This window comes from Oncorhynchus mykiss, chromosome 18 (assembly GCF_057628025.1).
Source record: "Oncorhynchus mykiss isolate SJ-2025 chromosome 18, ASM5762802v1, whole genome shotgun sequence".
Taxonomy (NCBI): Eukaryota; Metazoa; Chordata; class Actinopteri; order Salmoniformes; family Salmonidae; genus Oncorhynchus; species Oncorhynchus mykiss.
In genome coordinates this window covers 32,120,355-32,146,944 of record NC_143039.1, presented here as the reverse complement: position 1 = coordinate 32,146,944, position 26,590 = coordinate 32,120,355, and the positions used below count along the sequence as shown (strand labels likewise).

Here is a 26,590-nt window from a genome sequence, read left to right as displayed (position 1 = left end):
GAAAAAAGGCAGTAACTGCTCATTTGGTTGAAAATGAGTTAATGTCATTTTTGCTACATGAAATACATGCTTAATCATGTGGACAAGTATCCTGCCTCTATTGTACTGTGTTTAGGAGAAAATGGGGGTCATGTTAGCAGTAAATGCATTAAGTTACTGTGAAACCAAGGTAAATAAAAGCCATTTCTCTCAGTTCCACGCTATGAGCAGTTACTACCTTTTTGCTTGGCAGTATTGTGCGAGCTCAAATTCTTTCTCATCATTATTCATGTTGGAGAATACATAATGCACATAATGTGCTAGGCTGGTCATATGAAACTAAATCTAAAAGGATTTGATCCCAACTAGGGTGTCTAGTAGTGGAAGACACACAAAAACACCTGGTTGAATAATGCAAGCCAAGGAGACCTTTGAAAGCAGTTGTACTGTACTTGATATCTAGATTAAATGATGTCATGTGCTATAATTCATGTATCCGAGTAGAGAAGTACTACAGAGCACACCATAGCGTCTGGCCTAGAAGAAGCCATCTCATGGCCGCTATGCAAGTCGAAGGGTGATTTCTTCCTCTGTATCCGTGTTCTTTTAGCGAGATCTGTGTGACATCAGTAGATCATGTGTGATAATCACACACACCTACTGTACCATGCTTCATGCTGTACTGTACGCCTAAGTGTGCTGAGCCCACCACTGACCTTTCGCTCTCTCATCCTTTCTCTCTTTCTCTCTCTCTCGCCCTCTCTCTCTTGCCCTCTCCCTCGATCTCTCGCCCTCACCCTCTCTTTCTCTCTCTCTCCCTCCCTCTCCCTCCCTCTCCAGAATGAGAGCCGTGAGGCGCTGTTAGCCTTTAACATGGTGAACTACCGAGCCTGTAAGAACCTATGGAAGGCCTGTGTAGAGCACCACACCTTCTTCAGACTAGACCGACCCTTACCACCACAGAAGAACTTCTTTGCACATGTCTTCCAACTGGGCTCCAAGTACCGCTACTGGTGAGTGGGCCTGGGGAATGTGTCTCTGTTTCCCAAATGGTACCCTATTCCTTTCATAAAGTGCACTACTTTAGACCAGGCCGTGGTCAAACGGAGTGTACTATGTAGGGAATATGGTGCCATTTTGAAGTGCATAGTCTCTGGTGATGTTAGCCTTTATCCGATTTGGTTCTTGGTGCTGAGGTTGCATATTAAAATGTGTTTTGAAAGAAAGTCAGTTATATAGTTGTGATCCCAGCAGGCAGAACTGGCTGTAATGATGGCGTTTCAACCAGCTTTTCCCGCTAAGATTGTGTTTGTTTGTCAATGTTTACAGGAGTCTTGTGAGCGATAGTGTGTGTAACTGTATAGCTGATGCCTGAAGGTGTCTAAACCTCACCAGAGAAAACAGTACACTCTTAGAAAAAGGGTTCTGCAGTTGTCCCCATTGAAGAACCCGTTTTGGTTCCATGTAGAACCCTCTTTGGAAAGAGTTCTACATGAAACCCCAAAAGGTTCTACCTAGAACCAAAAGAGGTTCTTCAAAGAGTTATCCTATGGGGAAAGCCAAAGAACCCTTTTTGGTTCTAGGTAGCACCTTTTTTTCTAAGAGTGTAGGCTACACATTACCTAATCCTTTCAATTTCCCCTGATTCACTCGGTTCAGATCCAGTCCTCCTATTTTGTGTTGCCCTCAGGATAACACCATCATAATTTTGCTGAAGCATATTTGCATTTTTGTACCAATCATGACGGTGCCATTTGACCCATTGTGCCGCGTATCACAGAAATCGTGTGGGCTGGTTTGCATAACACAGGAATATGTTTACTGTGCCTCCTACAACTGCCAGTAGAGACCCAAAGCTCCAGTCCACTCAGCTTTGCCAATGCCATGTCACGCCGTGTGAGTAACTGACTAATAGTGTGACAGAGTGAAAAGAGCTGTGGTTTCACACACTGGGGCGTGTCCCTCTTAATACATCCTGCTGGCTCACTACACACGTTTTTAAAATGTCTAAAAAGTAGGTAGTGCAACACTGGTTTGGTCCCCTCTTACTCCAGGAAATGAAAGTGTGAGAGCAGAGGTTGGTGGTGAATGTTTTCCGTTAGATGTTAAAAAGATAATGTTTCTGTGTTATATGCAGTGGTAGGACAGAGGTGCAATCTGTCCAGTACGGCAAGGAGAAGGGCATCAAGGACAGGGTGTTCGCCAGGTAAGACACATTCTGAAGCCCAAATTAAGTGACACTATTGCTTACTGATACTAAGAGAATGACGTCAGAAATGTGAGAACATGAAGAGACGGGGATGGAGGAATCTTACACTGAATAAGGAGCAAAAGTCTAATGAGTGGTAAACCGTTCTCATCCTGCTAAATTGAAATCTGATGAACATGTTATCTGCTGCAATCCAAACTATCAATAGCAATGACTTCCATATCATCAACCCATCAGGTCTCCCAGTAAGCCCTTGGTGAGGAGGCCGATGGGTGGAGGGATGGACTGGGAGTCAGTCAGCCGGAACTCCAGAGCCTCTCTGTCTGACGACCGCCTGGAGACCCAGAGCCTCCCCACACGCTCCCCACCAGGCACCCCCAACCAGTGAGTAGCCCTAACCCGTAGTGTAAGCAAACAGTACATTCCTTAGTGTCAAATTCATGAGCGGGACTGAATAAGTGCACACTTTGGGGAGACGGGGGTTAAGGAAATTGGGCTAAAGATGTAACCTACTGCTGAGGAGGAGGAGCGATGTCAAGTAACTCTAAATAACCTTGGATGACAGTACACTCGGGTACCTTACATGACCCTCCCTCCTCCTCTGTCCTCTTGTCTTTAGCAGGAACTCCAAGTTTGCACAAGAGCGCCTGCGGCCGTCCTCCGTGGGACACCTGCTGGATCATGTGATCTACTACGACCATGCCTCGCCCTGCCCGACCTTCACCAATCACAAGTCGGCCTCCTCAACCCAGGCCAACTCCATCAGCCTGGATTCTACCCCGTAAGTCTGTCTGCCACACACGCCCACGCACACACAGCCCTGAGGTCATTTCAAACCAAAACATCAGAGAAAAGACGAAACATGGACACCGTATCAGTGCTCTTTTAATAAGCTTTAGGTATCGGCCTCGAGGCCTCCGTCAGAGCGTTGAGGCCGATACCTAAAGCTTATTAAAGAGCAGTGATACTATCAAGAGCGGTGTCCATGTTTCTTCTTTTTCCTCATCTTATTCAACTGTTACCATGCACCTGCAACAAAGATCAGCTCAGATGTGCCTTTTGAATTTTCAAACAAAAAAAAAAACAGGCCATGAGCATCTCTTTCATCGAGACTTGATCGGGTTGAATGTCCTCATACCGTAAATACACACACACACACACACACACACACACACACACACACACCGCCTTCTAATTTCTATGTCTTTACAAACCATTTGTTTTTATTATGCAAATACCCCGGGGCTGTAGCAAGCTCCGGCTGCCTGACGACTACAAAATAGGCCTCTTTCATGGCTGTCATTTAAGCGTCCATAATGAGGTCGGTGCTTGGCAGGCAGGCCGAAGCCAAAGAGCTGCAGCAGTAGGTTGGGGCTGCAGGCACATCACAATGGTGAATGCTTGTTATGTTAATAACACAGACAGAGTGGGCTGAACCATTGCAAATCTTCTCATAACATCAAGGAAATATGCCATTACCCCGTTTCTCTTTCACTCTTGTGAAGGATCATGACACATTCTCTTAAAGAGCAGAATTCTTTGAAGTGGTTTGGCGTGTTTGTTTCGACTTGGATCGTTTTTTTTCTCTCTCTCTTCTCTCTCTCGCTCGCTGTTTCCCTCTTTCTTTGGATAGGCACTTCCTCAGTGTACCTGTGCCTGTCGTTTTTGACCTTATCGCTCTCTGTGTATCTCTGTGTAGACTCCCTTAGAGGAGTCCATAGCGCTAGACGCTGTTTGTTTTGGTGAGTGCTGTCCCAACCAGTTAACCTCCACCAGGGTCAGCTCAGGGCTGCTCCGAGGCAGACAGCAGGCTAGACAACATGGATGCTCTCAAGCTGAGGGTAATATCCTGGTAGGACACACAGCGCCCTCTCCAAGGGAAGAGTTCCTATGAACTGAGAAAACCCTCTGCTCTGACTGAGCCCTGTAATGATTCAGTGGACACAGAAGATGATCATTGCCTTCTGAGAAATGGGGTCAGGTGAAAGGACCATATTCCATTGAGAGGTTAAGCTCTGGAACGTTGCAGTTTCCACTGTGTAGTTAATGTTGAGTCAGAGAGCTCTCGACTAAGCGCGTGTGTTTCCAGGTTCATTAATAACCCTCAAAAAGGGGGGAAAGCACACGCGATAACACGCTTCATTTATGTATTTATTGACTTGTTCTCAATAAAGCCAGCACTGGGTTGAGGTTTGAATATATATTCTGTATTCGAATTTTGCCGCAAGGACTCATTTGGATTTGTCTGTGTCCAGGTCACCAGACTCGACCATCGACGGCCAGCCGCCCGCTCTTCCCCCTAAGCAGACCAGGAGGCCTCTGTCCAGCCAGTCCCAGTCCCACTCTCAGCAGGAGTTGGACAACCACATCAATGAGCTGTACGACACGCCTCTGTCAGAAGACAAGACTATGGTAGGAGAGAGACCTACGCGCGCACACTCGCGCACGCACGCTGTCATTTCCTTTGACTAAAAATGTGTTTTGTGCTCTGTGATTCTTCTCCCTCTCACAGCCCAATGGAGTGCTTCCTCATGACAATCTGGTGTTCATTAAAATGTGCCCCGACGAACAAGGACGATTTGGATTCAATGTGAAGGGTGGGCTGGACCAGAAGATGCCTGTGATCGTGTCCCGAGTGGCCCCGGGAACAGCGGTACGTGTCCTACTACCTGGGCCACCGTCACTGCCAAACTCCTGAACTTCTCAGATGACCTTCACAGGTAATGAATAATGAAAAACACACTGTTCTATTCTGTTTTAATGCCCCCCCCAGGCTGACCTGTGTGTTCCCCGGCTGAACGAGGGGGACCAGGTTGTCCTGATCAACGGTCAGGACATCTCAGAGCACACCCACGACCAGGTGGTCATGTTCATCAAGGCCAGCTGTGAGGAGAGCGACTCAGGAGAGCTGAACCTGCTGGTCAGACCCAACGGTGAGGAGAGAACAGAACAGCCCTATAACAGGCCTTGTGGTCCTTGACGGTCATTTATGATCCTTTGCGGTCCTCTGTAGCTCAGTTGGTAGAGCATGGCAACGCCAGGATAGTGGGTTTAATTCCCAGGACCACCCATACATAAATTTAAAAAATGATGCACGCATGACTGTAAGTCACTTTGGATAAAATCTTCTGCTAAATGGCACGTATTATTATTCGATTATTTTACAGCAGGGTTTGTAAAACCATAGCTTGCCTGTCCCTGAAACAAGAGGGAGTGAGGGACCATAGCTTGCCTGTCCCTGAAACAAGAGGGAGTGAGGGACCATAGCTTGCCTGTCCCTGAAACAAGAGGGAGTGAGGGACCAGAGCTTGCCTGTCCCTGAAACAAGAGGGAGTGAGGGACCATAGCTTGCCTGTCCCTGAAACAAGAGGGAGTGAGGGACCATAGCTTGCCTGTCCCTGAAACAAGAGGGAGTGAGGGACCATAGTTTGCCTGTCCCTGAAACAAGAGGGAGTGAGGGACCATAGCTTGCCTGTCCCTGAAACAAGAAGGAGTGAGGGACCATAGCTTGCCTGTCCCTGAAACAAGAGGGAGTGAAGGACCAGAGCTTGCCTGTCCCTGAAACAAGAGGGAGTGAAGGACCAGAGCTTGCCTGTCCCTGAAACAAGAGGGAGTGAGGGACCATAGCTTGCCTGTCCCTGAAACAAGAGGGAGTGAGGGACCATAGCTTGCCTGTCCCTGAAACAAGAGGGAGTGAGGGACCATAGCTTGCCTGTCCCTGAAACAAGAGGGAGTGAGGGACCATAGCTTGCCTGTCCCTGAAACAAGAGGGAGTGAGGGACCATAGTTTTCCTGTCCCTGAAACAAGAGGGAGTGAGGGACTATAAGCTTGCCAGTCCCTGAAATAAGAGGGAGTGAGGGACCATAGCTTGCCTGTCCCTGAAACAAGAGGGAGTGAGGGACCAGAGCTTGCCTGTCCCTGAAACAAGAGGGAGTGAGGGACCATAGCTTGCCTGTCCCTGAAACAAGAGGGAGTGAGGGACCATAGCTTGCCTGTCCCTGAAACAAGAGGGAGTGAGGGACCATAGTTTTCCTGTCCCTGAAACAAGAGGGAGTGAGGGACCATAGCTTGCCTGTCCCTGAAACAAGAAGGAGTGAGGGACCATAGCTTGCCTGTCCCTGAAACAAGAGGGAGTGAAGGACCAGAGCTTGCCTGTCCCTGAAACAAGAGGGAGTGAAGGACCCGAGCTTGCCTGTCCCTGAAACAAGAGGGAGTGAGGGACCATAGCTTGCCTGTCCCTGAAACAAGAGGGAGTGAGGGACCATAGCTTGCCTGTCCCTGAAACAAGAGGGAGTGAGGGACTATAAGCTTGCCTGTCCCTGAAATAAGAGGGAGTGAGGGACCATAGCTTGCCTGTCCCTGAAACAAGAGGGAGTGAGGGACCAGAGCTTGCCTGTCCCTGAAACAAGAGGGAGTGAGGGACCAGAGCTTGCCTGTCCCTGAAACAAGAGGGAGTGAAGGACCAGAGCTTGCCTGTCCCTGAAACAAGAGGGAGTGAAGGACCAGAGCTTGCCTGTCCCTGAAACAAGAGGGAGTGAGGGACCATAGCTTGCCTGTCCCTGAAACAAGAGGGAGTGAAGGACCATAGCTTGCCTGCCCTGTATTAGATCAATACAGATCCACTATACTATAGGCATTGGTTTGATTAAAGCTGGAATCCTTTGCGGTGAAACGGCCACGTCCGTGTGGGATATTACAACAACAAAGACATTACTTCAAACAACAAGCACTGTTTCATTCCCTCAGACATTCCCTCAGACATGCGTGATAGAGCAGCAGTGTGTTCTACAATTTATTTTTATTACGTTTCTGGACGCTCATCTCCTTTTCAAAACCAAAACAACAACAAATGCGCCTGGGGGCAGCCAGTGGCGCTGTCTCGCCTAATGCGGATCTCAGCTTTAAGGCAGAGCATCAGTCGGACAGTGTAATGACTTGAGAGGGACGTTTTTCATTTGGCTGCTGCCTTTTTGCCATTCCCTTTTCTCTGTTCTGCTGTCGTCGTTGCTTAGTTTGTCTGAGTGCCTGTCACCTGCAATGGATGTGCAATGTTCAATCACGCTATCATCCTTCCTGTCGTTCCTCCAGCCATGTATGACCTGGTGGAGGAGGAGAAGCTGGAGGATGGAGATACGGAGTCTAACTACCAGTACTCCCCAGAGAGGGCTCCCCAGGACCAGCCTCAGGACCAGCCCCAGCCAGACCACCACCCATCCTGCTGGAGAGACTCCATACTACAGCTGAAAGAAGGCTTGAGCACTGGGGCCGTACAGCAACAGTTTGATGTTAGTCCACGTATACTAGAAAATATAGTTTATGTTTAGCTTAAGGAGGGCTTGAGTACCTGGATGGTTGGTGTTTATTGGGATGAATCTTGTCCTGGAGGCAGAGCTGACCGATTGGCCAGATGGGCCAGTTGCAGTCAGAATTGGCTATATTGTAAAAAAAAAAAAAATTTAAATGTAAAAAAAAAAAAAAAAAGTTAAGAAAAGGTTAGGTATAAGGTTAGTAGTGTGGCATTATTGTATATATTTTTTTGTAGGTAACGTTAGGTTTAAAATCAGGTTTTATGACTTTGTCGGTGACTTCCCCACAGACCTGCCTCCAATACATGAGTCATCCCAATAAGATATTTAATTAATGAGGGTTGCAGGTAGCCTAGTGGTTAGAGCGACAAAGTGAAAAACCTGTTGATGTGCCAATGAGAAAGGCACTTAAACCTAATTGCTCTGGGGTCGCCGTTGACAATGGCAGACCCTGGTCGTGGCCTCACTCTCCGAGGGGTGCCTCAGAGGGAGTTGGGATATGCAAGAAAACACATCAAATAGGACAAATATAAGCACCCACCAAATGATATTATAATTAAATGCCAACCTGCGAGTACTGGGTCCATACAGGCACAGTTTGATCAAAGATTTTTATAACTAACCCAAGATTGCTCCATCGGGAGCAAATTAAGCATAGTGAGTAGAACAAGCAAGGAGGTGGGCAAAGACCAGCACGAGCTAGTGAGATCCTATTGGTGCATTTTAGCATGTATTTGCATAATTCCACTGGGGAACGCCTACTCTGTGAAGTGCTCATGTGTAATAACTAAATTCACCTTTGCACTTCTAAACAATGCAATTTTTGGAAACGTTGGCAAAAGGGTAAAGTTCACAAACTTAGCCCTTCCGTAAACAGATTCTTGTTTTGGGAACAGAAAACTGTATGGAGATCAAATTCTTCTTCGATGAGAAAATCTACAGAATCTCACTCCATATTCTCCCACTGCTGGCCACCAGGCTTTCTTTCCTCACCATATTTGGTGGGGAGCGGAAATTTCAACTGGATGCTTCAGATTTATACATCCAGTGTAACATCTGGTTCCTTGCTCTATCTGTGGTGTGATGTTAGTCCACTCATCATAACTATAGTAATATGCTTGTTGTTCACATGGGCCAAATAACTAGCATTACCTCTGTGGCCCCATGGCCCCTGTGACTCTAAACTGCTCCAAGTCCACTTTGATATTATTAAATACAGTTGGTTATTCAAAGTTTCCACTGGTTCTAGAAAGTATTTCACATTGCACATGGCTAAGACTGATCAGATAGCATCTAAGTAATTTACCAGAAAGAGAGCGATGGAAGAGAGTAAAATAGAGAGATGAAAGGAAATATTGAAAGTCTATTGCTTCCTGTTATTGTTCCACACTGTCTTAAACATTTCCTGTTTGTGTTCCACTGATGGGTTATCAGTAAGAATGTGGTTTAGTGTAACGTAGAAACCAAGCTCATGTCAAGGCCCGGTCTGAACTTCAGTTAACTTATGACAAATATTAACCATTGTTTTTTTGTTGCGATGTTTCTCAGCAACTCTACCGGAAAAGGCCTGGATTGACAATGTCATGTGCCAAATTACCTCAGAACATTTCCAAAAATCGATATCGAGACATTTCACCATGTGAGTATACTGAACCATCAGAACTGACCTCTTCTGTCGCATATGCTGTACTTCCTCATACAATGATGTAAGTAAATGCCCTCTGTCTCACCTGCCACCCTTTTCTCTCTCTTCCTGTATCTGCTGTCTCAGATGATGCAACCAGGGTTATTCTGAAGGGCGAGGATGGGGACTATATCAATGCAAATTACATCAATGTGAGGGCCTTCTTCTATTCTTGATACTCAACACTCTTTGATATATACGCCACAATCTTAGATTTTATTACCAAGACCGGGCGCCTTCCTTCGACCTAGGTAATGAATATCTCACAGACAAAAACACCACCCGGAAAGAGACAGACTGACTTTGCTTGATAGATACTCACTTCTTAAAGTGTGGGTACATAGACTGAAACATGGATTATGCTTACATATATGAATTTGCCAATATGCAGCATATGTGTATATATTGCCAACCCATGCCATTCTCCTGACCCATAGATGGTGATCCCAGCGGCCAGTGCTGTAAACCGCTACATCGCGTGCCAGGGCCCGCTGCCCGCCACCTGCTCTGACTTCTGGAGGATGACTTGGGAACAGGGCTCCAACATGGTGGTCATGCTCACCACGCAGGTGGAGAGAGGACGGGTATGTCACATCCCCAACCAGGGCTCGCTCTCTCCATTTCAGCCCCTTCCCAATGCTTGTGGTCTCGTTTTGGAATTTCTTGTGGTAACGTTTGAGGTGAAAATGAAAGACGTTTCCAATCCCCACAAAGACAATAGACAAACTATTCTTCCTCTTATCTCCAATGATCTTTTTGTTTCATTCCCAGGTGAAGTGTCATCAGTATTGGCCCAACTCTGGTGCCATCGCTACCCATGGGGACTTCCAGGTGTCCTGTGTGACAGAAGAAGGGAAATCAGCATTTCTGGTCAGAGAGATAACTCTCACACACCTGGAGGCAAGGACCATTTGTTGTATCGTCTCTCGTGGACAGACTACGTAAACATCGAGCATCTGACCAAAATGACTTGAGATTCTATTTCTGGGTTAACCGAGATTACTTCTTGCACTTGGTGAAAACTGTATGAAAAAGTATAAAAACATAATCTTACATTTGATTGATTGATTGATTGATTGATTATATTCAGAGTGAAGAGAGCAGGCCGCTGACTCAGATTCAGTACATGGCCTGGCCTGACCACGGTGTTCCAGACGACTACACTGACTTCCTGGACTTTGTCAGTCTGGTCCGCACAAAGAGGGAGGGCAAGGAGGAGCCGGTGATAGTACACTGCAGGTAAGGTTACGCAAAACACTGCATACACTAACAAGTAAGCTCTTATCCCCTCAACTAACATCTGTAAGCCATATCGCTGTTGAAACAGCTTTGAAGTAGGTCTAAGGCATTTTACGCAACATCTTTGAAGAATATAAGCCTTTGTACATCTGCCACATAACCTGACTTAAAGACAAACAGGTTCCCTTTTTCTTCGAATCAGACGTTGACACTTTGCATGTTGTTGTAGCAACAGTGATTGATGACGGTGTAAGTCGAGGGAATGAGGATTTGAATCCTCGTCTGTCATTGCTGCAATCTTCAGCCTCATCTCACTCACCTCGTCCTCTGTGTCTCTGTGCAGCGCTGGGATTGGTCGGACTGGGGTGCTCATCACCATGGAAACAGCCATGTGTTTGATTGAGTGCAATCAGCCCGTGTATCCGTTGGATATCGTGAGGACAATGAGAGACCAGAGGGCCATGATGATCCAGACCCCGGTAATCTGATCTGTGATGCATAGAAATGAGACTAAGAGAACAGCGGAGGCTCTTACCGCAGTAGACGGGATGGTTGTTTAGCAACAAAGCCGACACATGCGCAACTATGGGGCAAAACAGACGGGGTTGGCTTAGACCAGGGGTCTCCAAACTTTTCTAGCATGAGAGCTAATTTGAAAAGAATTGACATGTCGCGAGCTACACATTTTTTATTTTATAGCTTTCAAATAGGCACATTCTTCTCTACCATGCAACTATTCCCCGGTTCCTTGGTGTACAAGATAAACTCAGCAAAAAAAGAAATGTCCCTTTTTCAGGACCCTGTCTTTCAAAGATAATTCGTAAAAATCCAAATAACTTCACAGGTCTTCATTGTAAAGGGCTTAAACACTGTTTCCCATGCTTGTTCAATGAACCATAAACAATTAATGAACATGCACCTGTGGATCGGTCATTAAGACACTAACAGCTTACAGACAGTAGGCAATTAAGGTCACAGTTATGACATCTTAGGACACTAAAGAGGCCTTTCTACTGACTCTGAAAAACACCAAAAGAAAGATGCCCAGGGTCCCTGCTCATCTGCGTGAACGTACCTTAGGCATGCTGCAAGGAGGCATGAGGACTGCAGATGTGGCCAGGGCAATAAATTGCAATGCCCGTACTGTGAGATGCCTAAGACAGCACTACAGGGAGACAAGGCGGACAGCTGATCGTCCTCGCAGTGGCAGACCACGTGTAACAACACCTACACAGGATCGATACATCCGAACATCACATCTGGGGGACAGGTACAGGATGGCAACAACAACTGCCTGAGTTACACCAGGAACGCACAATCCCTCCATCAGTGCTCAGACTGTCTGCAAAGAGAGGCTGGACTGAGGGCTTGTAGGCCTGTTGTAGTAAGGCACGTCCTCACCAGACATCACCGGCAACAATGTCGCCTATGGGCAAAACCCGTCGCTGGACCAGACAGGACTGGCAAAAAGTGCCTTCACTGACAAGTCGCGGTTTTGTCTCACCAGAGGTGATGGTCGGATTCGCATTTATCGTCGAAAGGAATGAGCGTTACACCAAGGCCTGTACTCTGGAGCGGGATCGATTTGGTGGAGGGTCCGTCATGGTCTGGTGCGGTGTGTCACAGCATCATCGGACTGAGCTTGTTGCCATTGCAAGCAATCTCCATGCTGTGCATTACAGGGAAGACATCCTCCTCCCTCATGTGGTACCCTTCCTGCAGGCTCATCCTGACATGACCATCCAGCATGACAATGCCACCAGCCATACTGCTCGTTCTGTGCGTGATTTCCTGCAAGACAGGAAGGTCAGTGTTCTGCCATGGCCAGCGAAGAGCCCGGATCTCAATCCCATTGAGCATGTCTGGGACCTGTTAGATCGAAGGGTGAGGGCTAGGGCCATTCCCACCAGAAATGTGCGGGAACTTGCAGGTGCCTTGGTGGAAGAGTGGGGTAACATCTCACAGCAAGAACTGGCAAATCTAGTGCAGTCCATGAGGAGGAGATGCACTGCAGTACTTAATGCAGCTGGTGGCCACACCAGATACTGACTGTCACTTTTGATTTTGACCCCCCCCCCCCCCCCCCTTTGTTCAGGGACACATTATTACATTTCTGTTAGTCACATGTCTGTGGAACTTGTTCAGTTTATTTCTCAGTTGTTGAATCTTGTTATGTTCATACAAATATTTACTGAAAAAAAGTTTAAACGCAGTTGACAGTGAGAGGACATTTCTTTTTTTGCTGAGTTTATGGATTATCTGTCAATATACCTGGTAATATACTGGTACATGAAAAATTCTACGGGGTCTGAATTTCGTTTTCTCTGTGAATTTTTTTCTTCAGTTTTTAACTGTCAATATTACAATTATTCATAGACAAACAACAGAAATTCATGTCAATGCCTAAATCACATCCGAAGACAATTTGAGGTCTGGAAAAAAATACTAACAAATTTAGATTTTTGTGTATAATTCTAGCGCATCTATCAAGAGAGGAATGTGTTGGCCTAAGCTATGTTTCTGCTGTTTAGGCTAAATCTAGTTACTCTATGTCGTTGGTGTCATCAGTACTGTTCACTTATTTAACCTCGGTCTCTTTGCTCTGTTTGCTTCCAGAGCCAGTACAGGTTTGTCTGTGAGGCGATCCTCAAGGTGTACGAGGAGGAGCTGGTCAAACCCCTGACGCCCACAAAGCCCCTGACACCCGTAGAGTCTCTGACGCCTACAAAGCCCTTGACGACCTTAGAGCCCCTGACACTCACAAAGCCCCTGACACCCGTAGAGTCTCTGATACCTACAAAGCCCTTGATGACCTTAGAGCCCCTGACACCCACAAAGCTCCTGACACCCGTAGAGTCTCTGACGCCTACAAAGCCCTTGACGACCTTAGAGCCCCTGACACCCACAAAGCCCCTGACACCCGTAGAGCCCCTGACACCCACAAAGCCCCTGACACCCGTAGAGCCCCTGACACCCACAAAGCCCCTGACACCCGTAGAGCCCCTGACACCCACAAAGCCCCTGACACCCGTAGAGCCCCTGACACCCACAAAGCCAGAGGTAGAGGCAGAGACAGAGTTGGCTTTAGACCTCCTGGGACTGACTGACTGACTGATTGACTGACATACGGCTGCATGGGCCTAAGCACCACCCTCTTCTTCCACAGCCTGTCTGTCTGTCTCCCATTGTCTCAGTCACAATAGTTTCTTCCCACATCTTGAGTCTGGCAAGAGAAACTAGTCACAATCATGGAGACAACTACCGACAACCACTCAAACTGGCCTGGGAGGGGAAACAAAGCACTGTTGCACTTTATGACGACAAAACGTGATACTTTGGAGAATTAACGAAAGAAGAAAAAAAATAACAGAAGTTACGATGATCAACTGGAATTTGGGATGTATGTAAGCAAGTGTGCCAGATCAAGAGAGAAGTGAGAAAGAGAACAGTAGCTGGGTTGGATTATATTGCTGTAGTGTCATTACTTTCAGACAAACCTTCATAATGAACAGGACAACTCAATGGAAAGTGGACTGACGTTTGTTTTCAACCCATCAGTGCGCCATCACCAAGTGTCATATCAGTGGTTTCTTCACAGACTAGTCTTTCTCTCTTTGATTACTCCATAGACTTAAGAGTCAATTCGATTTTTTAAGTCAAAAACTATTCGTCGTCAACTGAAGATACGTTCAGAAGTGGGTTGACCCTCTATGTAAGGTCTTGGTAAAGCGCTCTGACTTCTACTCTATGGTACTACTCATAATCTCATTATTCCCCTCATTTGAGGCTATAGGTTGTCTGATTGTTTCGATCAGATGGGTACCTTTTTGAGCTTTTATATTTATTAGTCTGCAGATTGGAATCATCTCCCGTGCAAGTTCTTACAGCTCCAAGTCCTTTGTGAAGGTGTTCCAAACCAAGGTAAAGGCAGGGTAGGTTAGGTTAGGCACAATGGATGCTGCTGAGGGAAGGACGGCTCATAATAATGGCTGGAATGCAGTCACTGGCATGGTATCCACCACATGGAAACCACGTGTTTGATACCATTCCGTTGACTCTATTCCAGTCGTTGTTATGAGCCGTCCTCCACTCAGCAGCCTCCACTGGTTAGGAGAGGCATCCCGCCTCCTTTACCATCTCATTAGCTGATTACCTGTCATTGAGCTCGGCACTACGTGGTGGTGTTGTTGCTGTTTGTTTTTTTGAGGCAGCTATTCAACTTTGATTAATTTTTATGCTGGTTTTGTTATTGCTTGTAACAGAATGATCTTGCCATGCTGGATTGGGTTGGTACAGTACCTAGATGGTTTATCAAGTGTCATTGCATCAGATTTTGAAATTGAATATGAGGTATTCAGAGCTCTCTGTATTGTGGGTTTTGGTACCATGGTACTGTACATCAGGAATTTAGGCTGTTGGTGTACAGTACATACACGTACATGTACATACATTACATAAATAGACTGAGCTTTCAGGACCAATAGGTTTTTAGCCTTGTGAGTAAAAATACATGTTTTCAAATTAACCATGTGTTGAAAAGGCTCAAGCTATAGATTTGCTTCTGATATTTTTTCTAAGAGACCCTTTTTGCTTCTTGGGAATGGACAGCACTTTTCAACTGAACGTGTAGCATATTTGCTGCTATGCATGATTAGACCCCCCCAAAATGATTTTGGAATTGTATATAATTTTATTAATTTTTGTTGGATATAGACACCACTATAGGACATGTAAGCTATATGGTGTCATCTAGATTCGTGTAATGTAACTAGTGTAAATGTACTATGTTATAAATTAAGGCTGAATGAAATTAAAATAATGTGAGACAAAGTTATTTTTATAAGAACAGAAAAGTTCAAAACTTTTCCACTGTAAAGTCCTTCTGGATTTAGAAAGTATTGTTATGGGAAAGCATTGCAATAGATGTATGCTGTGTAAAAGTGCTCTCCTTAAGTTCAGTGGCAGCGGAAAGAGTTGGGATGGGCAACATGAAGCTCTGTACAAAGACAAATAGATGAATTCATCACCATTAATACTGTTATTTTTTGCCAATTGAAACCCACATAATGATTTTATTCCCATGATTTCTGGTTGAATCAATAGATGTGATTGTGCTTTTGAAATCAGAAAGCTGGCTTGGTTGGCTTGGTCAAACATGTTGCTGATACTTCTGCAGTGGGTTTACGCAGTACCTTGCTGACAATGTTTACAATGGTTCGTGAGTTAGTTTTGTGATTTAAAAAGGATGTGTATCTACTGAAAGTCCGTGTGTTTACAAAAGCTGTTGTGCGGTGGGGAACTTTGGCCCAATCAGATCGCTCACCCATTGCGTCCCAAATGGCACCCTATTCCCTATGTAGTGCACTACTTTTGGCTGGGCTCTGGCCCAAAGTTGTGCACTAGATAGGGAGCCATTTGGGACTTGTCTATCACTTCACCATGAAATAGACTGAGGCACTGGAATGTTTATTTTACCAGGTCGTCCCATTCAAGGTCCAACACCTCTTTTTCAAGGGAAACGTGGATCATATGTTTGGTTTTTATTGCGCAATGCTTTTCTACCTGATCATCGTCATCATCACTTAGTAATAGTACAACATTCTGCACAACTGTGATGTAAATATAAGCTTCATCTGTGAACTAGTGAAATATATTTCAAGATCAATCAGGACGATGTACAAATGTAATGTTTGTGGTGAAGCTGTACAGAAATTGAATGTATCCATCTCAGTCTTTTAGTTGCTCGAAAACATAAGGGATGTACAATTTGACTTTTGAGGGGAAATATTTTTCATACTACTGTGCTTGTAAATGCAGGTAAATATCAGATTCTCAATTGTGACTCAATGGGCTCTGCCTGGTCTGCGACATGCTCTGTGTTTTTGTTGTAAATAGGAGCCATATCATGTCAGTGAAGTGCCAATGTACTGTAAGTAAAGTCTAATTTCTGCTGTCTTGTTTTGTTGACATGGTCCTTTCTTTCTATGCCTTGACTGTGAATATGTACACAGCACCAACACTGCCTCGTTTGCCTTTCCACATTCACCATTCTAGATTCAACACTGCAGCAACAACCACCACAGAATCAACAACCATTGAATGAGAATTCTGCCCATTCTATTTCTACTGTATACAGTCTTTTCTATGATGTGACAATAGTATGTATACAGTAACACTAATAGCCAGGTCAGGTTAGGGCAGTCAGCTGAAAGGAGTGGAGTCAGGCTGTATCAGTCACACGCTCAGCACCTCCCTCTCTACTGTTGAGGCAGGCCTAGTTGTCCATGTTCAGCAGAAGGAAACAAAAATTATTCTTGCCTTTCTATCAAGACTCTGCCTCCACCTAGTGTTCAGTTTGACTGCTATGGCTGATGATCCTGAGGCAAACAACTCAACTAGGCTACAGCAAAGATGTTGTATTGTATTCCTCTCTGACCGCAGGACATTATATTGGAAAAATCCTGACATCTACAGAGGCTATAGGTCTGATGAAGATGTGGCATGTCTCTTATTCTGTGTTGAGTGACTGAATGACTTGAGTCAGTAGAGGGCTCTCTTGCCAAGCTAGAAGGGTCTTCAGAACTAGTTGAGGTTTCTCAGGCCAAAGGTGTTGTAGAGTGTCAGTGAGGTAGGATGTACTTGGGGTCTGGGAAGAGGTTAGCCAGCCGTCAATGGGACATGCCATCCGTGTGCTACTGGATCTAAGGCTGACCTGGATTTTATTCATTAAGCACCAAATGGAAGAAAATAGGCTAAAACAGGGAGGAACTACCTAGACTTGTCCAATAAGAGGCTTTAGTTTGGTTTAGTTTTATGCAGCAAAAATGGTTTGCTACAATATGCACTAATGGATATGACCCTGTCCTGCTTTGCAACAGTGTTAGACTGAAGGCCACATAAGGTCTCTGTCGTCCATTCATTCAAAGTCAAGTTGAACAGCACTGGAATGGTGTTTTACGACACTCATAAACATAAAACCTTTTGGTGCTCTGCTGCCCTCAAACACAAAGGCACTAGTCAAACCACACCAGCAACATCTGACAAGACCACAATTCCTTACCGCACTCTTTTCAAGCACATTTTGAACAGCACCTTTGACCTTGAATGACTGGCAACTGATAAGACAGACTCAGGAGATGACAGACCCAGAAGTTGGACAGCGGGGTTGGGATCAATTCCATTTAAATTTAGGATGTATAGGGGCTACTTTAAAACACTGAGCCCACTGCAAATTCATTACAAAAGAGAACAACTTTATTTGGCAACACAAAAACAGTTTGAATATAACCCATAATAAGTGTGCATACAAACAGTAATTTAGTTTAATGCTTCAGTTTCAAGTGTAGAATTAGAAAGGCAACACTGAAACATTGACATTTTTGTGGAGAAAAAGTGCAGTCAATGTGTTCACACACAAAAAAAGTACCAGTCAAAAGTTGACACCTACTCATTTCAGGGTTTCTTTATTTTTACTATTTACTACATTGTATAATAATAATAATAATAATGAAGACATCAAAACTAGGAAATAATAGTAACCAAAAAAAGCTGCATGAGGTAGTCACCTGGAATGCATTTCAATTAACAGGTGTGCCTTGTTTAAAAGTGTATTTGTGGAATTTCCTTCCTTCTTAATGCGTCCTTCTCAGAGTTCAAGTAACAGACATCTCAACATCAACTGTTCAGAGGAGACTGCATGAATCAGGCCTTCATGGTCAAATTGCTGCAAAGAAACCACTACTAAAGGACACCAATAAGAAGAAGAGATTTGCTTGGGCCAAGAAACACGAGCAATGGACATTAGACCGGTGGAAATCTGTCCTTTGGTCTGATGAGTCCAAATTTGAGATTTTAGGTTCCAACCGCCGCGTCTTTGTGAGACGCAGAGTAGGTGAATGGATGATCTCCACATATGTGGTTCCCACCGTGAAGCATGGAGGTGGTGGTGTGATGTGACACTGTCTGATGTATTTAAAATTCAAGACACTTAACCAGCATGGCTACCACAACATTCTGCAGCGATACACCATCCCATCTGGTTTGCACTTAGTGGGACTATCATTTGTTTTTCAACAGGACAATGACCCAACACACCTCCAGGCTGTGTAAGAACTATTACACCAAGGAGAGTGATGAGTGCTGCATCAGATAACCAGGCCTCCATAATCCCCCAACCTCAACTCAATTGAGATGGTTTGGGATAAATTGGACCGCAGAGTGAAGGAAAAGCAGCCAACAAGTGCTCAGCATGTGGAAACTCCTTCAAGACTGTTGGAAAAGCATTCCAGGTGAAGATGGTTGAGAGAATGCCAAGAGTGTGCAAAGCTGTCATCAAGGCAAAGGGTGGCTACTTTGAAGAATCTAAAATATATTTGGATTTGTTTAACACTTTTTGGGTTACTACATGATTGAATGTGTCATTTCATAGTTTTGATGTCTTCATTACTATTCTACAATGTAGAAAATATTAAAAACAAAGAAAAACCCTTGAATGAGTAGGTGTGTCCAAACTTTTGACTGGTTCTATATATCATGTGGATTTAGTACATGTTGGATTGTACATGTGGATAATATGTTGGATTATGAATAAAGTGACTTAATAATCTGACTGATTTTCATGCAGTGGACCATAAATTAAAAAAAATGTTTAAAAAAATAGTGTAGTCGTGAAAGTAGGAATATAAAATTGATTGCAATGCAAACAGTAAGACATCAAACAGCAAAGCCAATTTCTCTTGGTGATGAGGCTACCTATTCCTACAAGTGAGCATCAAACCAAGGCCATATTTAAGTAGTGTGCGCGTGAGTGATTGTCTGCGATCATAACCTATATATTCACGATCAATGTTGAGGCACTTCATCTAAACAGTCCCCTCTGGACCCGTCCCCAACAGTGGCACAAAGGATGGTTTGCATAACTAACATAGGTTAGTGATAAGGCCACCCCTCTGACTGCCACAATGTGAGAGGTATTGTACATGGACTTGATATGCGTGTGTTAAAGGCAGAAGGCTCAGTTCAGAGGGAAGGATCTGTAGATCTGGGTTGTGTTCCGTAGGCAAGAAACTGAAGAAAATGCTCCAAAGGGAGACATAAAATATTGTCCAATAAGAAACGCACTTTTTTTCCCCCCATTGCAAAAGGTTTCAAAACATTTTGCTACAGTATGTCCTAATGAACATGTCCCGGACTAATGCCACTGTGCTGCGGAGGCTCTGGTCTGGCTCTGTGTGTCTGACTGAAAGGTTTGGCCTAGCTCAAAGCAGACAACATTTGAAAGCCTTCTTGATCTTGCCTTCTTTTCCACCCTTGTCTTTACTCTCTGACATTTTCTTTTTTCGCACCTCCCTCATAAGATCAAAGAACACCTGAAAAGAATGGACAGTTATTATTTCAGCCATATAGTTACATTGAAAGTTGATTTACTGTAAAGGTTGTTTTTAAATCATGCTTGCTTGTCGTTTCTGGTATCCCATGTCTTGAAACATTTCTATAACCTAATCCCCCCCCCCCCCCCCCATCTAAAAATGTAGAAATCCTAAGTAAGAAATGACATGGTGTATGGTTTCTAGTCCTACTGTAGCGAAGTGCACCATATGTTTAAGTTTGGTTACATACCTTGTCAACGTTGGCTCGTGTCTTGGCTGAGGTCTCCACATACTGCACCCCCCACTCCTCTGCCTTGGCCCGGACCTCGTCCAACGACACCTGCCTGCGGTCCTCCAGATCCGACTTGTTCCCCACCACCAACAGAGGGATGGTATCGTTCTCTGCTTTCACCCGCATAATCTGCTCCCTAGGAAGACCCGTACAATACATTAGTCCTGATGAAAAACCAGTTGGATCTAAACACTGTTGGGGTGTAATTAGCAGTGTGGAGCTGTATTTTTTAGTTCTGGGCATTTACATCTAAAAAAGACCCACGAGCACCAACATGATGTACATAGGAGCATATCAAATGAGGTGTCAAATGAACGCTTAGGGTATACTTTTTTATTTTATGGCATAAGTAAAGGCTTTGATTTCTGGATAAACAGATGGGGGAAAAGTATCAGAAATACATCAAAACACAATGTTGACGTAAAGACGCCTGCCAACTAATATTACCGGAACTCTGAGGTGGCGGTGAACGACTCATGTTCGGTGATGGAAAAGACTAGCAGGAAGCCCTCTCCACTCCGGAAGTAGTTGTCTCTGATGGCAGCATAGTCCTCCTGTCCAGCTGTGTCCAGGATGTCGATCTGGACCTCCTCTCCATCCAGCACCACCTTCTTCCTGTAGCTGTCTGCCTTGGTGGGCTCGTAATCCTCCACAAACTAGGAGAAGGGAAGGAGTGAGGAAGGGAATCATTTTTTTACAGAATCGTAAACTCTTTTCAATGGAAAAGCAGTATTGGAGGTTTGAGTGGTGGCTTTCCCAAGTCTCTCTTTAGCCTGGGCGTCCAGACCACATTCTACAAAGGGAGCAATGTACGGAGTCTGGTAAGGACCAGACTTATCGCGCTTACCTCATCATACATGAACTGCAGAGTGAGGGCTGACTTCCCGACACCGCCACTTCCCACCATGATCACCTTGTGCAGCACCAGAGAGCTCTGGTTCTTACTCTTTCCGGTAGACATCTTTGGATTTGGACACTGTCTGCAGCTATTACACTAACGGAAACCGCCTCCACCAACACCAGAACTTCCTAAAGTTGGACACGAACATGTAAATTAGCCTATAAAACTAAAACATTAAAACATCTTTTAAAAGTTGCAAAAAAGTGTCCAGAAAAAGAAGGCAGGGTTTTGTATATGCATGTACATCTAATGTCAAAACAGATCCACATGGACCTAAAAGGTTGACAAAACAGCCCATCTCAAAATGGCAGCTGACTGAAACATAGGCTGACCCCTATAATTTCATTAATGAGTTCAGCAGTGGTGTGGCAGCCTTCTAGGGCAAAATTATGTGTACACACCTTCACAGCCAATAGGTTGGGAAATTAAGCAAACATGTGCCTAGCCAAGTACCTCCTCCACGGAGTTGAGTCCGGACAGCAGTTTTTAAATGAACCTCCGACTTGCTATGCAGTCGCTACGTAAAAAAAAGTGTATGTTTGTCCTCTGTTGAAGCGTGTCTTTGATTGCTGAACACCCCCCCCCCCAACAACATTTAACATTTTTATGGAGTAGAGACATCCCAAGGACCCCAGATAGCAAGGACCATAGTTAAAATAATCTGAAGGAATGATATCAGTAGATCATGAAATGGATGTATAAATCAAGCATACAACAAGAAGAGTGGAAAGCAGAAGAAGAAAGTGTGTGAGAACTTCATGTCATCAACTGAATGAAGGCATCATGTCTAGTGTAGCTGCTGCAAAATGTAATGAGGATCCAAATATTAATTATAAAAAAATATATATAAACAATGTATTGCTAAAAGACCAGACAAAGCTTTCCCACAATGTAATAGGCCTTATTGTCAGTCCCCATAGCCAAAAGTTATTTTAAATACAATACAGCTAAATGCATGCCCCTTTTAAGTGCCCTAACTACTGCCCCAAAATCCAACTTTGGTTTGGGGGGGACATTATACCGTTGCCGTGTTTTGTATCACATTCCAAAGATAAAACATGTCTCCCCTCTCCCCAGTGAAAATTGCACCCCTGCCAAAATCAAAATAGATGTATTTATTTTTAATTTGATTTGAGACTTGATACTTTCTTCCTGCTACTTTTCTAGACCCGCCACTTTCTCTCAAGGAGCAGCTCTCGATTGGATATATACAAATTAGAACGCTGTGGTCAACCGAATATTGGATGAGAATCTGTCAATCAAAAGACGTTAGCGCAAACTTCGGTATGTTTGACCAAGATAAAATATAAATCAAAACCCGCTTCTGATATCGATTTCCACTTGTACATACTTCTACAAAAGTGTATAGAGATAGCAAACATCTCACCTCGTAATGCGTTTGGTGTATTTCTTGGCTGTTATCCGGTATACACCATGGGAATGCTGAAGTAGAGGACAAGTTTCACTTACCAGCCGCAAATGCGGATATTTTGACCACTCCCGGACGTCGTGTGAAAAAAAACGTTCTATGAACAGGATGTGATGTCATATGGAATTGTGCCATCAAAGACAGTACAATATGAACAAGATGGGCTAAGACGGCTTCTCTCCGATCACACTTGTAGGCGATGTCATGGCGACGTTGAATAACTGATGCCGAGGTAAAAACCAAATCATGGTGTCAGTGATTTTCACGTCGGAAAGTCGGAGCTCTAGAAAGAGGCCCGAGTTCCGGAGTTGGAAATCCAAGTAGAATGACTGTTCGAACGGCATGCGCCATTTTTGAAGACTGCATGTAAAAAAAATATTAATATTTAGAAACTTGGCGCACACCGTACATATGCATATTTCCCTTTATAAAATCAAACCGCCCCCGAAACTGTGCGCAGGTGAATGAACTAGTATTAAAACTCTGCCTGAAAAACGCCCATCATTCAACTTTTATTGTGACAATTATGCCTTTGTTTGCTGCATGCTTTTGATGTATAGAGTAGAGGAGACGGGATGGTTGTAACACTTTTCACCTTTTCGTCAGTTTCTCAGAGATTGTTTATGGAGGTGTATTTGAAACTTGACACAAACAACCTACAGCTAGCTGTCCTTTACAAATTAGTGTGGTTATTATATATGTCAATCAAATTGCAAATGCATGGTGTTGTCTTAAATAAAAGTCGTGAAGTGTTACAATTTACCCAATGGTCTAGGTTAGTAACAGTGCTTGGGGTGAAATGTAACAGAATGAAAAGTGCATAAATCATGACATGCGACTATTTATTAAACACCTTTATTGAGAACATGAGAGCAACATTGCCATGTTTAACATTCTGTATGGCAGAGATAATAATACACTTAAATAATCAAATGTATTATTTTACCCTCTAAATGGTATTTCTCAACCATACAACAACTAGGCTGGGTGTATCTGTCAAAATCACAGTTTTTCTCCTCTTCCTACCCCTTGCTGTAATTTTCCTGGGCCCTGCTTTTGGGAAGGGGCATACATCAACTGGATTGATATTAGAAGGGTAACAAGGTGTTTCCCAGCCACAGCCTGATACATGTGGGGAGTTTTCCTGTGAGGTGACTGGAGAGGTGGCCTGGAAGGCAGTTGGAGAGGTGGCCTGGAAGGCAGTTGGAGAAGTGGCCTGGAAGGCAGTTGGAGAAGTGGCCTGGAAGGCAGTTGGAGAGGTGGCCTGGAAGGCAGTTGGAGCTGTGGCCTGGAAGGCAGTTGGAGAAGTGGCCTGGAAGGCAGTTGGAGAAGTGGCCTGGAAGGCAGTTGGAGAGGTGGCCTGGAAGGCAGTTGGAGAGGTGGCCTGGAAGGCAGTTGGAGAGGTGGCCTGCAAGGCAGCTGGAAAGGGGGCATGGATGGAAGTTGGAGAGATGGCCTGGAAATAAGCTGTAGAAGAGACCTGGGAGGCAGGTGGAGAGGTGGCCTGGAAGGCAGTTGGAGAGTTGGCCTGGAAGGCAGTTGGAGAGGTGGCCTGGAAGGCAGTTGGAGAAGTGGCCTGGAAGGCAGTTGGAGAGGTGGCCTGGAAGGCAGTTGGAGAGGTGGCCTGGAAGACAGTTGGAGAGGTGGCCTGGAAGACAGTTGGAGAGGTGGCCTGGAAGACAGTTGGAGAGGTGGCCTGGAAGACAGTTGGAGAGGTGGCCTGGAAGACAGTTGGAGAGGTGGCTTGGAAGACAGTTGGAGAGGTGAGCTGGAAGTCAGCTGGCAAGACCAGTGTGTCAGCTGGAGCAGGACGACCAGTGATAAGTGAGGGTGCAAAGTCACATTCCTGAAATATATCAGGGTTGTATGGCCAAATGCCAGTGCACCTGAACCAAGCCAGTACATTGGCGGGTGTTGTGGCACCTGTTATGACAAGGCCTGGAATGTTATATATGGTCAGTTGGAGAGCTGGCCTGGAAGGCAGCTGGAGAGCTGGCCTGGAAGGCAGTTGGAAAGTTGAACTGGGAGGCAGCTGGAGAGGTGAACTGGGAGGCAGCTGGAGAGATGAACTGGGAGGCAGCTGGAGAGGTGACCTGGGAGGCAGCTGGAGAGGTGACCTGGGAGGCAGCTGGAGAGAGGACCTGGGAGGCAGCTGGAGAGATGACCTGGAAGGCAGTTGGAAAGTTGAACTGGGAGGCAGCTGGAGAGGTAGCCTGGAAGGCAGTAGGAGAGGTGGCCTGGAAGGCAGCTGGAGAGGTGGCCTGGAAGGCAGCTGGAGAGGTGGCCTGGAAGGCAGCTGGAGAGGTGGCCTGGAAGGCAGCTGGAGAGGTGGCCTGGAAGGCAGTAGGTGAGGTGGCCTGGAAGGCAGTAGGTTAGGTGGCTTGGAAGGCAGCTGGAGAGATGGCCTGGAAGGCAGTTGGAGAGGTGGCCTGGATAGTTGTGGGCACAGTGGGCAAATTGGCCTGAGGGGTATCTGAAGAGGTGACCTGGGAGGCAGCTGGCAAAACCAGTGTGTCAGCTTGAGCAGGACGATCAGTGACAAGTGAGGGTGAAAAGTCACATTCCTGAAATATATCAGGGTTGTATGGCCAAATGCCAGTGCATCTGAACCCAGCCAGTATATAGGTGAGTGTTGTGTCACCTGTTTTGACAAGGCCTGGAATGTCACATATGGTCAGTTGGAGAGATGAACTGAAAAGCAGTTGGAGAGGTGGCCTGGCAGTCAGCCGGAGAGGTGGCCTGGCAGTCAGCCGGAGAGGTGGCCTGGCAGTCAGCCGGAGAGGTGGCCTGGCAGTCAGCCGGAGAGGTGGCCTGGCAGTCAGCCGGAGAGGTGGCCTGGAAGTCAGCTGGAGAGGTGGCCTGGAAGGCAGGTGGAGAGCAGGCCTGGGAGGCATCTGGAGGGGTGGCCTGGGAGGCAGTTGGAGAGGGGCCTGGAAGGCAGTAGTAGAGGTGTCCTGGAAGGTAGCTGGATAGGTGGGTGGGAAGGCAGTTGGAGAGGTAGCCGGGAAGGCAGCTGGAGAGGTGGCTTGGATAGCTGTGGGTACAGTGGGCACAGTAGCCTGAGAAGTCTCTGAAGAGATGACCTGGGAGGCAGCTGGCAAGACCAACTTGTCAGCTGGAGCAGTTCTATCAGTGACAAGTGAGGGTGCAAAGTCACATTCCTGAAATATATCAGGGTTGTATGGCCAAATGCCAGTGCACCTGAACCCAGCCAGTACATCGGTGGGTGTTGTGGCACCTGTTTTGACGAGGCCTGGAATGTTATATATGGGCAGTTGGAAAGGTGGCCTGGAAAGCTGTGGGCAAATTGGCCTAAGGGGTGTCTGAAGAGGTGAGCTGGGAGGCAGCTGACAAAACCAGTGTGTCAGCTGGAGCAGGACAGTCAGTGACAAGTGAGGGTGCAAAGTCACATTCCTGAAATAGTCACATTCCTGAAATATATCAGGGTTATATGGCCAAATGCCAGTGCATCTGAACCCAGCTAGTATATAGGTGAGTGTTGTGTCACCTGTTTTGACAAGGCCTGGAATGTCACATATGGTCAGTTGGAGAGCTGGCCTGGAAAGCAGTTGGAGAGATGAACTGGAAAGCAGTTGGAGAGATGAACTGGAAAGCAGTTGGAGAGATGAACTGGAAAGCAGTTGGAGAGGTGGCCTGGCAGTCAGCTGGAGAGGTGGCCTGGAAGGCAGGTGGAGAGGTGGCCTGGAAGGCAGGTGGAGAGGTGGCCTGGAAGGCAGGTGGAGAGGTGGCCTGGAAGGCAGGTGGAGAGGTGGCCTGGAAGGCAGGTGGAGAGGTGGCCTGGAAGGCAGGTGGAGAGCTGGCCTGGAAAGCAGTTGGAGAGATTAACTGGAAAGCAGTTGGAGAGGTGGCCTGGCAGTCAGCTGGAGAGGTGGCCTGGAAGGCAGGTGGAGAGGTGGCCTGGAAGGCAGGTGGAGAGGTGGCCTGGAAGGCAGGTGGAGAGGTGGCCTGGGAGGCAGCTGGAGAGCAAATCAAATGTATTTATAAAGCCCTTCTTACATCAGCTGATATCTCAAAGTGATGTACAGAAACCCAGCCTAAAACCCCAAACAGCAAGCAATGCAGGTGTAGAAGCACGGTGGCTAGGAAAAACTCCCTAGAAAGGCCAGAACCTAGGATGAAACCTAGAGAGGAACCAGGCTATGAGGGGTGGCCAGTGCTCTT

General features: G+C 45.8%; 2 protein-coding genes across 4 annotated transcripts in view; one reads left to right on the top strand and one right to left on the bottom strand.

The window, feature by feature from the left end:
- Window positions 1–16,373, top strand: part of LOC110495885 (tyrosine-protein phosphatase non-receptor type 4) — a 41,605-nt gene extending 25,232 nt beyond the window's left edge. The window contains exons 12-26 of one of the 3 annotated variants that reach the window (XM_036952398.2): window positions 820–992; window positions 2,117–2,185; window positions 2,426–2,572; window positions 2,808–2,969; window positions 4,444–4,600; window positions 4,701–4,841; window positions 4,962–5,121; window positions 7,278–7,474; window positions 9,044–9,134; window positions 9,267–9,331; window positions 9,617–9,763; window positions 9,951–10,079; window positions 10,270–10,418; window positions 10,762–10,897; window positions 13,035–16,373. In XM_036952398.2, the coding sequence (XP_036808293.2) occupies window positions 820–992; window positions 2,117–2,185; window positions 2,426–2,572; window positions 2,808–2,969; window positions 4,444–4,600; window positions 4,701–4,841; window positions 4,962–5,121; window positions 7,278–7,474; window positions 9,044–9,134; window positions 9,267–9,331; window positions 9,617–9,763; window positions 9,951–10,079; window positions 10,270–10,418; window positions 10,762–10,897; window positions 13,035–13,529 (2,418 nt within the window). In that variant the 3' untranslated portion in view covers window positions 13,530–16,373. Of the gene's footprint in view, window positions 1–819; window positions 993–2,116; window positions 2,186–2,425; window positions 2,573–2,807; window positions 2,970–4,443; window positions 4,601–4,700; window positions 4,909–4,961; window positions 5,122–7,277; window positions 7,475–9,043; window positions 9,135–9,266; window positions 9,332–9,616; window positions 9,764–9,950; window positions 10,080–10,269; window positions 10,419–10,761; window positions 10,898–13,034 lie in introns of those variants that run through there. The other 2 variants (XM_036952399.2, XM_090208218.1) reach the window with 2 other exon arrangements.
- A 1,271-nt stretch (window positions 16,374–17,644) lies between these two features.
- LOC110495888 (ras-related protein ralB-B) lies at window positions 17,645–22,627 on the bottom strand. The gene is made up of 5 exons (XM_021571400.3): window positions 22,367–22,627; window positions 20,926–21,107; window positions 20,526–20,734; window positions 20,037–20,214; window positions 17,645–19,786 (listed from the first exon to the last, which is right to left on the bottom strand). Exons 2-5 carry the CDS (start codon window positions 21,037–21,039, stop codon window positions 19,676–19,678), a joined length of 612 nt encoding a protein of 203 aa, XP_021427075.1. The 5' UTR covers window positions 21,040–21,107; window positions 22,367–22,627; the 3' UTR covers window positions 17,645–19,675.
- Window positions 22,628–26,590: the final 3,963 nt, after the last annotated feature.

What these genes read in the sequence shown, in the direction of transcription:
- LOC110495888 (XM_021571400.3), bottom strand. Translation starts at nt 21,039, where the DNA reads ATGTCTACCGGAAAGAGTAAGAACCAGAGCTCTCTGGTGCTGCACAAG. An exon ending in TGCAGTTCATGTATGATGAG is followed by an intron (nt 20,735 to 20,925) that starts GTAAGCGCGATA and finishes CCCTTCTCCTAG; the next exon opens with TTTGTGGAGGATTACGAGCC. An exon ending in ACCGCCACCTCAGAGTTCCG is followed by an intron (nt 20,215 to 20,525) that starts GTAATATTAGTT and finishes GGGTCTTCCTAG; the next exon opens with GGAGCAGATTATGCGGGTGA.